Below are 17,212 nucleotides of genomic sequence, written 5' to 3' on the forward strand. Positions count from 1 at the left end.
TTTGTTTGCCTACTTAACTTCATTTTTCTACTTATAAAGTAATTTTTTCTTCGGATGTGCTTCTTTTTTAGGGTTTTCTTTATTATTAGGATTAATATCACCAAAAACTCAAACTAGGAAAAATTTCAAAAAAGGGCCCCAAGTGCCCTCATTTTCTCAAATAAGGGCATGAAATGGATTTTGTTTCAAATAAGGGTCCGAAGTACTCTTATTATCTCAAAGAAGGGCCTGAAGTGCACATTATTTCAAATAAGGGCATAAAATGATTACATTAATCTAAAAAAAGGGCATGAGTTGCTTTAGTTAGGATAATTTTGGTAATTTACCGTTTTATTTTATTTTTTATTTTTCTGTTTTTAAGAAATTTTGAAAAAAAAATTGAACAAAAAAACAAAGAACACAAGCGGGAGGTCTATTAACCTCCCTAGCTTGTGGCCGCCGCCCCAACATTGGTGGGCTGGCGGTATGGTCGTCGGGTCGCCGGCGGCCCCGCCGACAACAAGCTAGGGCCGCGGCCATTGGCCGAGATTGGACCGGGGTGGGTCACGCCGTCTACCCTAGTCCGGTCCTGGGCGATGGTCACGACCCTTGGTTGGACCTAGGGAGGGTCGTCGATCCTAGTCTAGATCCGGGAGAGGGTTGCGGCCCTCACTTGTAGGTCGACAAGGTCGCCGACCCTCGTCGAGGCACCGACGATTTCGATGGCCACGAGCGAGAGGTCGATCCTCCCGCCTGTTTTTTTTTTTTAAAATTAGGTTAAATTTATATTTTTACAAAAATGCTATTGATCGGTCGGAAAATTTGGCCGGCCGGTGAGGTGAAGTCCTTATTTGAAAGAAATCATAGCCACTTCGGACTCTTTTGCGAGACAATAATGGCACTTCGTACTCTTTTTTGAAATAAAATCCATTTCGGACCCTTATTTGAGAAAATGAGGGCACTTGATGCCTTTTTTTGGAATTTTCTCTCCAAACCGTGCTCACTGTGACACATTTATCATGGATTTTTTTTGTGACGTGAAAAGTTCTAAACTACGCCTATTGTGATACATTTATCCCAAACTTTTTCTTGTAACACTAAAAACCTTAATCTTGTATCCGTGTGACACATTTACCCTCCATTATGTTTCCGTCAGAAATCACTATTAAAAGTCATGCGTGGCCACTGACTTGGATGATGGATTGAACATGACGTTGACGTAGCGCGAGCGTGGATTAACGAACGGAAAACGACGATATTTTTTATTTGACATGGCTGAAATATCGGAGAACGTCGTTCTTGGGGCTCCGTCTGTCTTTCTCTCTTGCTCCATTCGAAGCTCTCCGTGCTTGAATTCTCTCTACCGAAGCTACAGTCTTTCTTTCACTTGGTCCATGTTCAAAGCTTCATTCTCCATCTCGAGGGCTCTATTTGAAGCTCCATTTGTCCAAACGAGCAATGTTATCTCGATTTGAGATTTTAAGGTTAGTATTCCGCTCGATTCTCTCTCTCTCTCTCAAGGAAGCTCGATTTATTCGAAGCTCGTTTCTGGATGATTGGGTGAAGGCAATTTGGGGCTCTAGGGTTTCGTACGTTGGTGGTTTCTTCTTGGATTTTAAGATTCCCTATAAAATCTAGATGCGACAAAATAGAATGCCAATTTGAGGCTGAACGAATTGCATTAATCATTTAGCTTTACAATTCCTATGCCTAGTCGGGTAGATGGGGTAAGATGTCAGGTAGCATTACAGGTTCCACAAAATGATATTCTCTGCTCTTCTTCAGAAACCATAAGCCTTCTATAAAATGTCTACAACTTTTGTTGATGATGCACTGATCAAATGTATGCTCAACGAATGGTCATGAATTACTAAAAATAGACATGTGCCCATACAAGGATTGTTATGTTACCCTTTGCTGGTCTAAGGAGGTCGATTTGTGACTGAAGCGTGAGTGCTCTCTATCTCTCCCTCGATTGCTCCTCAAGAACTCCACAAGAACTCGATCTGTAGCTGAACTCCATTCATGACTGAATTGTCACTTTTCACTCGACTCAGAAGTTCGATTTGGTTGTTCAAAGTCATCAATTCTTGGAGCCTCGATTCACCAACTGTCTTTGCTTGAATTTAAACTGATAACAATCTTGTAGATGGCAAGAATTATTTTTTAGGGTCTTTTCTATTCATAATTTTCATGTGCTTCTTAACAGAAATGAAAAATATGTTGCTATTGAGTCTGCACTAGCAGGACATTGAGAGATTTTCATCCTAAATACTTGTTTAGATCTCATGAGAGTTGGCTCTGCGTGCGTGATTTGTCATGTAAATCAATTAGCTAGATTGAAGGAATGATTTCAGCAGTCATTCCATTTATCTTTTATTTTTGTTGGTAAAGTTATCAATGGATTCAATTGACGGTAAACAAGTGTTTGACGCTTTTGTGTTCCATATTGCAGTCCTCTTACAATTGTACACTGTGTGGGAGTGGTACTCTTTATTAGATTTTCTTACGGCTAGTTGCCCGCTGGAAGAAATGATTCAGTGGCAATATTTTGATTTTGCCCGGAATATTTGGATCTAATCACGTTTATATCGTACCTCTACTGCACTTCGGAAGCTATCACCCGGGTTGGCGATGGCCAGTAACCCCCGCGTATGAGAGATAAATTAATTTAAAAATGCCACATTAGCATTTTCCGTTATACAAGTTGATGGTGTTAACGGAAGAATTCGATTGCACAAATTTGATAAGTTTTAGAACTCGATTGCACCTTTTACAAGTTTTAGGTCTCAATTATACTTTCGCAACAAGTTTTATGACTTCTATCGCACATATCTCGAAACTCTTCACTTCTTCCTCTATAACCACACATGTAGCTTCTTGTTAGTAAACAAAAAGGAAAAATGAATACATTGACATTTAATACCTTATTCTTATGGATAGTCACGATTATATGTCCTCCGAATTGAAGCTCACGGATCACGTCAGCTTATATTTTTCATTTTGCAATTTTTTTCTTAATTATATAACTAGAGACAATGCATAAAGCTAGATTCTCGTGTAGGGAAAAAATAAATCATAGATGCTAAAGGAAATTGATGAAGCCGATAGTTTTCATGTAAAATGAGATCGTTTCTGTCTTATGTAATTGTTTCAAGGAAGTTGATAAAATGGGTGGATAAAGTAAGTAGCTACGAAAACAATCAATAAAATTGCCTCATTCTTTATGCTATTCTTAACTTTAGATTTAGAAGATCATATTATATTACTGAACCATATGTTACGGAAAAAAAAAAGCCCATGCAAAATGGCATGAACCTTTCAAAGTATGCAAGCCAATGTGATCCCTTTCCTCCCATTTTTTGGTATTTTGGCATCCTCTGTATTAGTTGAATTCTGCCGTTGAAATGACATTTCGCATAATTAGAAAAGACATTTTCAGATGCAAAAGGGTCATTGTAATCGGATTCTCATAAATAAGTGTAATTACCCCATTTATTAAGCATATTTTATAAATAAAAGAATATTTTGATTTTCAAAATATCAACTATCCATAATAGGAGAAAAATAATACATTAAAAAAGTAAACTTTCGTTATTCAGTTGTTTAACGAAAAGACTTTGGGAAACTTTTGAAGGGCATTAGTACATCCAACACATAATCTAAATGTGAAAATTTGTCCTCGAAAAAAGGAAATATGGAATGAATTGATCGTAAATTATGAGATTTTGCTATTTCTTTCCTTTCTAAGGAAGATACTAATCGTAGGGAAAATGGAATTTCCACAATAACTGTAAATCCCTCTGAGAAAATTTGAGAATACAAATTCTTGTTGTGCCCGAAAAATGGATTCTGTTGATACATTCGAGTAATTAAACGTTTCACAATTATTGAACTAGATTTATTGTAATAACCTGCATTTTCGAAAAAAATCGATTTATTTAATAAACCATGATCATGAGCAAGTGCATAAATATACTCTCGAAAAAGAAGTGGGTATAGGAAGTCATGTTGTCGAGATCTATCTAGTTCGAAATATCCTTGAAATTCCTTCCAATATGTTGAGTTCACGTTAGTAATTTTTCTTCTGCAATAAGCCGTTATACTTTAGAATATGCAAGGTTAGTCACATCTTAAAGAAGACTTTTACTAATACTTTTGAAATGCTTTTTCTTTATGCGTTTTCAAAATTTACACCATCAGTTCCGTTTCTCCCTTTTCTCTGACTTCTCAAGCATGGGATTGAAATATTACTTTTTAGCGGCTACATAGCATCCTTTTTCTTTTTCCTTTTGTGAAGAAAAAGCATCCATCAAAAGTGCATTTTATCGTTATCTTTACAAATCTTACATCGTTCTTAACATTGACGTCTAAGAAATTATTTTTACTAATCCTTTTGGATGTTGATTTGAAATGGAATTTCGAATTTACATGTTGCTGAATTTGTTAAATTATGGAATTAGTACTAAAACTTATCAATTTGAATGTTTTTATTATGAAAAATGCTAAAAAAGTTTTTTTTTTTTTTCAAATTCTAGAGTAAAATATGTAATTGACGATCAGACGTTTTCATTAATTGCTGTGGGAAATGGAAGAGCTCTAGCTTTGACTTCCAACAAGCAAAGGAATGACGAAAGACTCAGTGACTGAAAACTAAAAGATATACACCGCAGAGAGGGAGTTTTAGTTTTGGTTCGCTTTTTTTTTTTTGTGTGCGCGCGTGATCATTTCAATAAGATAGATATGATTCCGCAATTTTTCAAATGAACTTAGTCTACTTTCGTAGAAATCAATAGCGAAAATACATATTTAAGGGCAGCCAAACTATACATTTTTTTTTTAAGGAAAAATTCCAAAAAAGGCACGAAGTGCCATGGTTTTTTCTAATAAGGACATGAATTGGTTATTGTTTCAAATAAGTGGCTGAGGTGACCATGACCGTTTCAAATGAGGATCTGACCTTGTCGGTCTACCAATCAAGGGCATTTTCTTCAAAATATAAGTTTACCCTAATTTTTAGTTAAATTAAATTAAAAAATAAAAACAAAAAGTTAAAAAAAAAGGCAAAACAGATAGGAGGTTTGTCATCCCACATGTGGCCGTCATCTCATCGATTTTTTTTGTTAAATTTACGAAAAAAATAGAAAAAAGGAAAAAATAAAGAAAAATAATAATAAAATCAAATGACCAAAATGCCCCTAACCAATGTGAGTTAGGCATTTTTTTAGACTATATGGCCACTTTAGGCCCTTTTTTAAGACAATAATGACACTTTATGCTCTTATCTGAGGCAAGGTCCACTTCAGGCCATTATTAGAGAAAATGAGGGCACTTGGGGCTTTATTTGGGAGTTTTTTTTTTGTAATTTTGTTCCCAAATGTTTTTATTGATTATCTTGTTTTAATACACAACAAAATAGAGAATGATAGAACAATTTTAGTAGAATCTGATACTTGAATACATTTACAATGAGGGATTGGGTAAATTTTTGTTCTTTATTTTTGGCCATCAAATGTGTCATTAGTTTAATGTTAGAGAAATGGAAAAAAGACAATTAGGCCTGGAATGTAATTATAAATGTATATTCACATTAGAAGCATTTATGATCCATAGTAAGTTCAAATATTTTGATCATTTATAATCCAGCATGTAAATATCGGTGGGATGACCGGTCACTTTTTTACCTTAAAATCTAGATCGTCTTAAACAAATTAAAAGGAAATTGGAAAATTGATATGCTTTAAGGACCATAAGTTGTCAATAAAAAATCATAATACAAACACCATAATTAGAAAATTTAGCAATATGAAGTTCGAAATTTTTCTAAAATCAACATTCATGAAAAAAGAAGGAAAATACGTTCGAAAATAAAAGAGAGAAGTTGAAAAGAGCTCGGGTGCGGACAGTTGGACTGGGATTCAATGCTTCTTGCAAGAAATGCGCAGTCTTTGATGGATATGAACGTGGCTGGATGATCTCTCTCCAAACTAGATGAAAGCTAGATTTTTTGTTCGAAAATCACTCATATATCAAGCGGCTCTCTCTCTCTCTTTGGTCTTTTTTCTTTTTGTTTACATTTTCTCTGCACATATTATACAAAATTCAAATTCAGCTGATCTATGCTACCCAAAAAAAAAAAAAAAAAATCCGTTGATCTAATATTATCTGTTTTTGTTTTGTGTTGAAAATTTGATTTAAAGGGTATAATTAATTTTTTTTTTCCTGCCAGTTGTTTCATTTGAAAATAAAAGGGATTTTAACAATTGGTTTGTCCATTCAACTTGTCTTTTCACGGAAAAAGTTTTTCCGTAAAAAATCTGATCTATTTTAATGATTTTTCCGTTTTAATATAGGAGAGGTTTTTCGTGGGAAGTTGGAGAGGGAAGCATCGGATTGATGATGATTATTATTCTTAATGATTACACCCCTGCCTGATCAATGTATAATAATATATAAACCGTTCATTTAGCTACGAGCATAGGGACTTGCGAAATCAATGCTTTCAAGATATTTGAAGTACCGTGCTAGTTTACACAAATTAAACATGTGATGAGCAGGAGGACTATTATATTACATGCTTTCGAGAAACTTAGATTCGTTAGTTCTTGGGTAGGTTTAAGCAAAAGGATAATAATTAGTATTATAATAAGGAATCCATAATAAAAAGTCATTGCTGATGTTATATAATAGGAAATGTTAAAGGAAATAAAGGTTTTGTAAAGTTGGAGAATTGCATGACAACAATATTGTCCCCGTCTCGTCCCACCTTCTCTTGTCCAAAAGAAAATAATCACGGGCTTTTATTTTGGCCATATTTATCAATACAAACATTACTGTTCAAAATAAAGTCCATGTCCACCTCACGAGTCACGATACTAAATACTTTCTTCGTAAAAGGACAAAAAATAAAAGATCAGCTATTGACGTTAAGAAATGACCAATCGGATACGCGTTGAGCAGTGCCCTTATTTAATTACTGAGCATTTTTCGGAGGAACATTGAATACCAGTCTAATCTCCATCACCCACTCTTTTGACCTTTTCGTTTTAATTTGCACGTATTTTTTTTCGAATTTAAAAGTATTCAATAAAAAACGTATTTCACCCTGCTTTCCTTTTCTTTTTATTCATGGATGTTGGTTTTAGAAACATTTCAAACTCCGCATCGCCGAAATTTTCAAAATCAAGTTATTTGTGCTGTGACCTACCATCTCTTAATTATACTCTGGTGTAAGTATTTTGAATTATATACGCTTCTAAGGGCAAATCTTATATGGATTTTTAAGGCCTTATAATTTTGGTTCACTTTTCTTTCCTCAAATCATTGTCACGTATGATGGATTTGATTCTTCAACTTATCGATTTTGGCGAAACATAATATCGTAGTAGACAGCAGAATTATTTATTTAAGAGCAATTGAGCTCTACGTTTTCTTTATTTTAGTTTTTGGCCCCTCTCAACTTTCATTAATTCAAGGGGCTGGGCGCACATGAAAGGACACGACCTTTGGCATTTTTGTGCTTCCAGAATCGGCCTTGGGGCTGTCCACGTAACCCTGTCTAGTGGGCTCCTGGGGAAGAGGAAGAGTCTCACATGGAACAGACCATGAGTCACTATTGTTGTATTATAAATAGGGTGACCCCTCGCATGTAAAGCACCTTAAATCAGTATGCAACTCGTCTTCTCTCCACTCTCTTTTGTGTGATCCTAGACGAGATGGCAAGTGGATCCGATAAGGTTGTCGATGCGGTGCCTGTCCTTGGTGACAAGTCCGACGATGAACTGATTGGAAGGGCCACTGAGCGGACTACCACCAAGGCGAAGAGTGACCGCTGGAATTCGCGGGATGTGGCGCGCAAGATGGAGTTCCGCCTCACCAGAATGGAGTTGGCCTGTGCAGACTCTCAAGACACGGTTCAGGAGCTGCACGGGGACTTCAAGGAGCTCGGGTCCGAGAAGGAAGAGCTTCTTGCCAGGGTGCTTGAGCTTGAGACCTGTGTTGGTGAGCTCCAAGGAGAAGTGCGGTGCGCTCTCAACAACTCCAACAAGCTCTACCAGCAGAATGAATTCTTGGAGGCCATGGTTGGGGCCTTGTGTGCTCAGATGATCGATCTAAAGGCCAAGGTGGCCAAGCTCGAGGATGCTCGGGCGGACGGGACCAAATGATTTCACAATGCCAACTTTGCGAACTGAAGCTGCCTCATGAAATCTAAGTAAAAAACAAAAAAATAAAGGCCGTGATTGCTTTTGGTACTTGAAGAAGAGATTTGCATGCGTTAACCCTCTCTCCTGTTAGGCCCTGCATGAAGTGTAATTGCTGCTAGAAGCATCTACTGTTTAGGTTTGCATTACTTGGCAATTATTGCAGAAAGCATGATCTTTTCGTGAAGGCTGAATTACTTTTGAAGTGGGGGTTGATTTATCCAAGAAGCTCCTTCAACATGAATCTTCTTGTAGCTTACTCCTTTTCTAGTACTTAGGATTTTTGAAATCACCCAGGGCTTGAAACTGAAATCAAAGAAATGGAGTCAATTAACTAAAGATGACCTGGCTTATAAGTATGGATATGTAAAAAGGAATGGGACAAAATGAATTACAAATGGTGCAGTTCATGGATGAAGAAAGCCGCTCGCTCATGTTTTCGAAATTTGAAACTATAGGGAAAGTAGAAAAACGAAGAAAAGAATCTCTTTTTTTGATTGCTACCTTGGTGTGCTTCGCTTCCAATTGATCCTCCCAATGGGAATCAAATAAAAGAAAACAAAATTGCCATGCAAAAATGGTGGAAAATAATACATGAGGACACAAGGTTGTAATAAATAATGTTCAGTTGTACCCGGTGGAAAAGAAATTGTTGGCCTTGGCATCACGGTCCGAGGCATATTTGACTGCCCTAATACGAGGTGAATCTTTAATATCAAATAGATGCAAGGTCAATCTGAAAATTCTTTCGACAAAAAAAAAAATGAATATTTTGAGCAGCGTTAAATTATAGTCCTTAAAATATAGAATTTTTCATTTTCCGTTGGTCCTTTTCTCATTTGTTTGACGTTAAACTCAATGGCACACTTGATGACCAAAAAGTTTCAAAAAAAAAAAAAAAAAAAAAGAGAAAGGAAATTCACCCAATCCCCATTGTATTTAATATTCAAATATCATATCGTTCTTCCGTTCTCTTATCTATTATATTAAAAAAAAAACAGTAGAAAAATTGGCCAATTAAAAATAGAATATAATTCGGTTGCTCTTGAACATGTGTAATTCTGCTATTAACTTCTGTTAAAGAGTATTTTAAGAGATTGTGGAATGAAATTGACCCTATCTGAAATCAATTTAGTCAAGAAGTAGCAAAACCAAAACTACAGGCACGCATGATAACACTTTTGAAGCGGTACTTCTAAAGTAGAAATTCGTTTGCCTACTTAACTTTATTTTTCTACTTATGAAGTAATTTTTTGCTTCGGTTGTGCTTCTTTTTTAGGGTTTTTCTTTATTATTATTAAAGTGTCTAGTGTGACCACAATATCAAAGTGGGAAGATGAGATAATAAATCCTTACGCATTATTTTCTTTGCATTTATGTGCGTTTGGGTATTAGAAACGTTTAAGTTTTGGGCATCGAGTCTCCAAACAAAGCATACTTGCATCGAGTGACACGGAGGGCTCGACTACAGATTTTATCTAAATCGGCCCAATAGACGGCCTGATCTGCGAGATGGGCTAGAATTCACAACTCCAAGATTGTGAGAATTAGCTTCACTCCGATCGGATTGGACATAAGTCCAAAATTGCGAGATTTAGTATGAACTCCAAGATAGCATGAAGTGATCTTGACTCCAGGATGGTGGGAGTTGGTCTAGATTCCAATATTCCGGGTCCGGGGCTTGGTCCTAACTTCAAGGGTGTTTGAGTTGGATATAATTTGGACTAGGTGGATGATGTTTTCAAGTATTATGAAAGGTTTAGGTGAAATTTTGACACTGCATGTGTCGTGCGATTGTGTGCATGTGCCGTGCATATGCCATGCACTTTCCAAAAGGGTTGCTGGATAAAGTTTAAGGAGAGTTCTAATCTAAATTTCCACTTTGGACTTCGATTAGGATGAGAATTTCTAGACTTATTTTTTTTAAGTAAACTTAATGATCTAGACAGGATGTTTAACGTGCAACGACAAGTGCGTATGGTCTATCGTTGGTTCGTGCTAAAAATTTATGGAGAATATTTGGTTAAAAAGTATTTAAAAAGTAAGTCCTCAAAAGCAAAAATCAAACTGATTGCACTACTCCATCCGAATATAAGAGCCCAACGTGTAGTCACTCGAAATGGCGAGTTCATATTTATTTTTGGTTGGAATGTTGTGAAGTTTTACTCTCATCTATTCGAACTCATCTATTCGAACTACCCTCTTTTCATTTGTTGAATCTCTCTTGTATCAGAAACCTCATTCTTAGTGCCCCAACCTCCGCGGCTATGGATAGAGACAATTTCATGCCATCCAAATTGAAGATCATCCGTCACACTACCTAATATTTTTCAATTGGCAATTATTTTATTTTCTTGATTCATAACTAGAAGCGATGCAAGCGACATGCACAGTTGAAACGAGATTGTTATGTACGAAAAAATATTATTTGCAATTACTAAAGGAAATGGATGGAATATGTGCTTACTTAATATAAAATGAGATCAATTTTCTTCCTTAATCGTTTCGAGGAAGTGGCTGAAGTCGGATAAAGTTGTTACTTACAAAAAATCCCATTCCTAACAGCAATTGAATCTCCACCTTAACCAATGTTCTCAGCATGGTAATTCAGTCACAATCATCATCCGTTCCATGGTTCCAGCGACCAGAGAGAGAATGCAGCAGGAAAAGAAAATCAGCAATCTGTTTAATTAGGACGAACTCGAGGCACCATTCCGACTTGCTACCGCATTACAAAGTGAACCGGACACGCCTTCGGTTAACAACGGCTATGGTCGATATTGTCATTACTTTGTTTTGAGTGGCGGAACCTCTGGGCCAACGGCGATCTTTCGAGTTGGTGAGCGTTCACTCTTGTTCTTACAACCAGAGTGCATCATGGTTTCCCTCAATTAGGAACCACCACGACGCAATACAAGTTCTATAAGTTCTACTGTCCTAGAGTTCATTGGACCAGCACAGACACTCGCACTTTTGATTCAACACAGAAAGAGTCTAGAATAACAGGAACATCCCAAATAGGAACCCCTATACTTGCTTGGGCCGAGCTTTGCAGGCAAGGCATCTAACAGAAAAAAAAACCACGTTCGTTGCATGCATGCCTAATGCTCGAGCGGTTCTCATCTAGTCAAGGCATGTGCTCATCCATGGCCAATGAAGATAACTCCAAAAGTGCTAGACACAATCACAATGCAAAGGCGTGGAAACTCTGAAAATTCCAGCATTTCGCCAATCACCAAGAAAAGACTTTTCTTGCTTGTTTTCCTATGACGTCTAAAGACTGGAGGCTGAATATTGAAAGGACTAGATGCAAAGGTTTTTCTCGAAAGAGCAAAGAAGAGCCATGGCACTGTACAAACAAGCTAACCAAGCATGGTACTGCACAAAAAAAGAAGCTAATCTAGCAACAAAACACAACACAAACAAGAATATGACATCGATTAGTCAACCCCAAAGCCTGTTGTCTTCCAAAGCAGGGCTTGGCGCAATAAGTGCATACACCGGCTCCACACCATCATCAAACAATCAATGTTTCCTCCATGGATATTTATAAGACAAAAAAAAAAAAAAAACTTCTCTTGATGATCCATCAGTACAATTATGTTATTTCCACCAAATTCAATTCTAGCCATCATACTCAAGCTTCCAGAAACATAGAAGTAAGCTAGGAACAATCTTGTCAACGCAAGAAGACCAAACATACGTATCAACAATCTTGCCTATCCCACTACAATATGGATTTTCCCAAATCACGAAATGCAGCCAAGAGTATCCGCTCAAATCAACAACAGTCGGAAAAGAATTTAACGTAGACTCGAAGCAGAAAGAATCGACACTTCAATTGCTGTCTAATTGGATGTACGAGATATAAGTTTAATTGCTGTCTACTATGCGCACTATTTACACAGGAATGGTGAAGAGAACACTAGACACCCAGCTACCCCGACAAGTGCATTTAAAACAATCAACTAGTCTTCCACCAATTAGCATGAGGAACATTGAATTGCCGAGGTAGTGAATACTACAATTACTATTACCAATTTAGCACATGGCCGTCAATCTCACCGGAGCCTTCTTTCGCTGTGCCTGCACGTCTTCGATCATCGTGTCCGCCACGATTCTCGCTACCCTATTGAACGCGAAGTGAATGCACTTTGAGAGTGCGATCCAATAAATCACCTCATAGATGAAATCGAAAGCAAAACCTGAAACACAGCGCGGCCGCCGCGACGAGTCGTCCCAGCTTTGACTCCCGAACCCGTCGAAATTCCACCCCCGACCACCACCTCCTCCCCCGCCACCGTTGAAACCAAACCCGCCGCCGAACGGGGCGTCGCCGTAAAGCGCACCGTCATCTCCCTCTCCGGGGCCGCCGGAGGACTGCTGCCTCCTCTTCGCGCGGCGGCTTCTGCGGAGGAGGATCCTGTAAGGATCGGACTTCACGGGCGGCGGCGCGACGACGTCGACGGGGTTCAACAAGGCGGAGACGTGGAGAGGCGACGCGGAGGACCTCGGGGATGGACCCGCGCAAGAGGGGTCGGAGAGGGAGATGAAGCTGGCGGATCGGCGGAGGAGGAGGAACTTGGCGAACCCTAGGGATTCGGCGTTGGCCGTGAACGTGAAGGCGTCGGCGACGACGGAGACGTCCATGGTGGAGGCGAATTGGCGATCGGAGTGGCGAAGAATTCGAATTTAGAGTTGAATGCAAACGAACCGAATTTGGGAAATTTTCTGGCGAGTATCATAGAGAGCAGAGTGACGTGTCGGTTTTGCTAATCCTTCGTCAACCCGGGTTTCGGAATTTGTTGACCGACACGTAGGCTGACAATTAGGAGTCCGGATCCACAGTGGCGGCGTTGTTATTTGGAAGTTTTTAGTTGGATTTTCTTTTGCTAAAATTAGAAAGGACCGCAGCAATTACGTATTGATGGACACGTGGCACCAGCCCCCATACACGGGGCTGCCGGAGGACAGCAGCAGCCTCCGCTTCGCGCGGCGACTTCTGCAGAGGATGATCCTGTAAGGATCGGACTACACGGGCGGAGGCGTGACGACGTCTACAGGGTTCATCAAGGCGGAGATGTGGAGGGGTGACGCGGAGGACCACGAGGGCATACGTCAACATTATAATGCCCATGCACGTTAGGATTCATTAGAATTTACAAGACCGAATGAAGGACGGGGAGAAGTGTCAAAAAAGTCTTAAACCTATTGCATTAATACCAATTCAGTCAAAAATCTTTTTTTTTTGTGTCAATTCAGTCATAAACCTTTTGCATTTGTGCCAATTAAGTCTTAAACCTTTTATTAGTGCTAATTTATTCATAAACCTTCTATATTGTTACCAATTTAGTTCTAAATCTTTTATATTTATACCAATTAAGTTAATCCGGTCAATTTTGATCGAAAATCGGCGACGTGGACATCAATTATCCTACATGGCACGGCTAGTGCTAACTTGGATATTTTTTTTATATTATTTTAATATTTTAATTAATTTTTTAAGCATTTTTTTGGTTTTTTCAAAATTATTTTTTAAAAATTATTTAAAATATCAAAAAATTATTAAAAAAAATATCCACATTAACGCCAACCGTGCCACGTAGGATAATTGACATCCATGCTAGTAATTTCCAATTAAAATTGGCCAAATTGACTCAATTGGCATAAATGCAAAATTTTTAGGACTAAATTAATACTATTATAAAAGGTTTATGATTGAATTGACACTAATAAAAGGTTTAGGACTTAAATGGCACTAATAGAAAAGGTTTAGGATTGAATTGATACGAAAAAAAAGGCTTAGGACTGAATTAGCACTAATGCAATATGTTTAGGACTTTTTTGATACTTTTCCCATGAAGGACGTGATACCGGTACTTCTCTGCGGACCATTGAATATGCTAATGAACATTTGGACAATCAACGCGGTTGACATGGTTGAGGAGGGACATTATTGTACCTTTTAGCGGATGTCTAGTCCACTAAGAGAGAATATAGATTACGTGAATCCGAGAAATCTGACTAGATCCGAAGCAAGAGCATCATATTTTTCGATGTGCGTCTGGAATCTAAAAATGGATTGGAAACTTTTTTTCGCCATCTAGTAAGAAAAATGTTTTTCGTTGTTTGATTTTTTACGTCATCGTTCGGTCGGAAATTGCTGACGTGGCACAATCATTTTACATAGCACGGCCGGCTATCGTGAATTTTTTTTTTAACTTTTTTTTCAAGAAATTTGATTTTTTTATAATTTTTATATTTGAATTTTGTTTCTCTTCTTTTTTTTCCTTTCATTTCTTCCATTGCTAGTCGCCGGTGAGCTCGAGCCTCGCCTCGCCTATGGTCGATTGCAACGACAGGCAAAAAAGAAAAGAAAAATAAAAAATAATTAAAAAGAAAGGAAATGCGAAATTATGTAGGGAGGAAAAGAGGGGAAAACGATTTTCTCTTTTCAATGAATCGAACTCTTGAAAATCTATAAGACATTTTTTTGAAAACTATTTTTCAACTCTATTGTGGTCGTGAAAATACCTCGGGCTCATATAACTACAAGTGGCCATGGGCCGGTTTGGACCCGGAACCGTCAATCATAATCAAGAAGTTCATGCAGATGGGAGTATCTACCTATCAATCACAATCAATAAAAAAAAGTGCACAAATCAAGGAATTAATAACGTGCGGATAAAGTGCATCAATACAAAACATGGCATCCCTAGTATAGCCATAATGGCTTAAAGAAAGGATATTCAGAGTTCGGGAGGAGTTTAACAATGATTTGAAGGCGACTCGCCCATGAGGGACAAAATCGTCATTTTGGGAAAAAGAGGGATAATTTACCCATAAGGGGAAAAATCATTATTTTTTAAGGGATTAGAAACCCGGGAGCGTTGGAAATAGGATTGGCCAATTGAATGTGCCTATTTTTTTATTTTTCGACATTTTCAGAATTTAAATGAATTTTTTAAAATGATTTTGCCCATGAGGAGTGAAACCGTCATTTCGAAGAAAATCAAAGGCAAAAATGACGATTTAGCCCCTTATGGGTAAATTGTCCCTCTTTTTTCCAAGCTGACAATTTTGCCCCTAATGGGAAAATTGCCTTCAAATCATTCTCGAACTCCTTCCAAACTCTGAATATACTTTCTCTAAGCCATTAGAACTATACTAGAGAAGCCATGTTTTGTATTGATATGTTTTATCCGCACGTTATTGGTTCCTTGATTTTCACATTTTCTTTATTGATTGTGATTGATAGGTAGATACTCCCATCTGCATGAACTTCTAGATTTTAGGACTCTCATCACCTCCAAATCGTCTGCATGAAATTTCAAATTAGAAGGATCATTCAACTTAGGCACCGAAAGGGCGTCAATAACGATATTGGCGTAACTAAATCCCCGTTCCCAAATCTCTAGTTCCGTATGAGTCGCTTGACTTCTCCCCCTGCTTGATGAGATTTCCAATCTACCTTCCCCAAAGATTGGTGGCGACTTCGAAGCATATACACTACGCACATGTCACTTGATCACGTATGTTAAGGTCGAAATCGATTCCTAAATCCCTTTGTTGCGCAAGGTGAGGACTTGGGAGTGTCCAAGTCAATTTTTCTCAAGGATCGCAACAGATCCATATAAGAGAAAATCGATGATCACCCTTAAATTCATCCTCTCGGTCCCAAGAAGGGTCGCGACACCTAGTAAATAAAACATTTAAATATTACAAATCATAATTTAAATGTTGCATGACACTAATTTATCCAAAGTCACGCATTTTTAGTAAGTTTATCAATTTTGATCCAAAAAATCTTTATATATTAACCCGACGTATAACATTAATTCAACAGACGGGCGGTTACAACAGAAATGAAATACACACAGATGAATATGTAATGCATTCGCAGATATGCGGATATGCATTTATATCAACTTTAATAATTTTTCCATCACATTTCACAGTATTTTTTGCCAAGAACACAATGTGTTACGCCCCAACATGCGAGCTCGCGACATCCCTACCAATTCGCCACGGGTCATAGAGGATAGCGTCCCGGGTAGACTATCAACCTTCGTACTTACGGTGCACGCAGAAACGTAAATTCTCCCGGACAATTAACAACGGGGATAGTAAAGTAGGAAATCAACTCAATCATTCGGGCAAAAAATAATTTCATTTCATTAATCAAAGGCAAATGAATTTTAACTCTACTGAGCTACACACAGTCATACACAACCCCATACTTCGAGACGGCTCTCTAGGACCTCAAAAAGACACATGGTCCGGTAAGGTTAAACTCTCATCTACTTCCAAAATCCTATAATGACCCTCTCCTTAAACTCCCACGGGCTTCATCACTTGGGACCCGAAAAAGGGTTAACAACGACGGGGTGAGATATAAAATCTCTGTGAGTCAACGCCTAATCCCAGCAAGGGCGTTGATTCGCTTAGACGTTCTAATAAACAACCACAACATCTTATAGCAGATATCTCAACCACATGCAAGCTTACCCTTCAAAAGCCACACATAATGCAATGCATACGACTTAACGATCAAATCAACCAATCCAATTCGTTGACAAGGCATCGCATCACTTGCATGCACGGGACACTACACGAAAGTACATTTATTAATCGGTGACCCATGGACTGGCGTTGTGACATTCTGAATTCCGACCCCATTTCGAAGTTATGAATGAAATGAGTATCGATGTATTCCAGTAACCTCACTCAGAATTGATCACTCTTGAGATAACCGACCAAAGGGGAATGGCTAAATAGGATAGTGCGCAGACCATAAAGGACTCGACCGCGGATCGGTATCCCGACCATAAGGGTCGCCGAGGGTACATTCTGGGTCATTGCGGGCCGATCCAGGGTTGACGTCAGAACTATTTGCTAGCGTCGTGCAATTGGTTCGCGGGTGATACCGCTACGCCATAGCATGATTTGCGAATAACCCCGAACCGATTCTCGACAATCGCGTCCGTCAAGATCGACCGTTTCCCTCACGATTACATGACAACCAGGGTCGC

General features: G+C 38.3%; 1 protein-coding gene and 1 long non-coding RNA gene across 2 annotated transcripts; one reads left to right on the forward strand and one right to left on the reverse strand.

The window, feature by feature from the left end:
* Positions 1 to 3,670: 3,670 nt before the first annotated feature.
* LOC125315663 lies at positions 3,671 to 15,199 on the forward strand. The gene is made up of 3 exons (XR_007198938.1): positions 3,671 to 3,847; positions 10,695 to 10,702; positions 15,189 to 15,199. It is a non-coding gene; the product is annotated as an uncharacterized LOC125315663 (long non-coding RNA).
* On the reverse strand, positions 11,860 to 12,932 carry LOC115757456. Its single transcript, XM_048281394.1, has one exon. It carries the CDS (start codon positions 12,828 to 12,830, stop codon positions 12,222 to 12,224), a length of 609 nt encoding a protein of 202 aa, XP_048137351.1. The 5' UTR covers positions 12,831 to 12,932; the 3' UTR covers positions 11,860 to 12,221.
* Positions 15,200 to 17,212: the final 2,013 nt, after the last annotated feature.

The sequence above is a fragment of the Rhodamnia argentea genome, chromosome 6 (genome assembly GCF_020921035.1).
Source record: "Rhodamnia argentea isolate NSW1041297 chromosome 6, ASM2092103v1, whole genome shotgun sequence".
NCBI classification, from domain to species: domain Eukaryota; kingdom Viridiplantae; phylum Streptophyta; class Magnoliopsida; order Myrtales; family Myrtaceae; genus Rhodamnia; species Rhodamnia argentea.

Excerpts from the sequence above, each read along its gene's own strand:
- LOC115757456 (XM_048281394.1), bottom strand. The coding sequence starts at position 12,830 with ATGGACGTCTCCGTCGTCGCCGACGCCTTCACGTTCACGGCCAACGCC.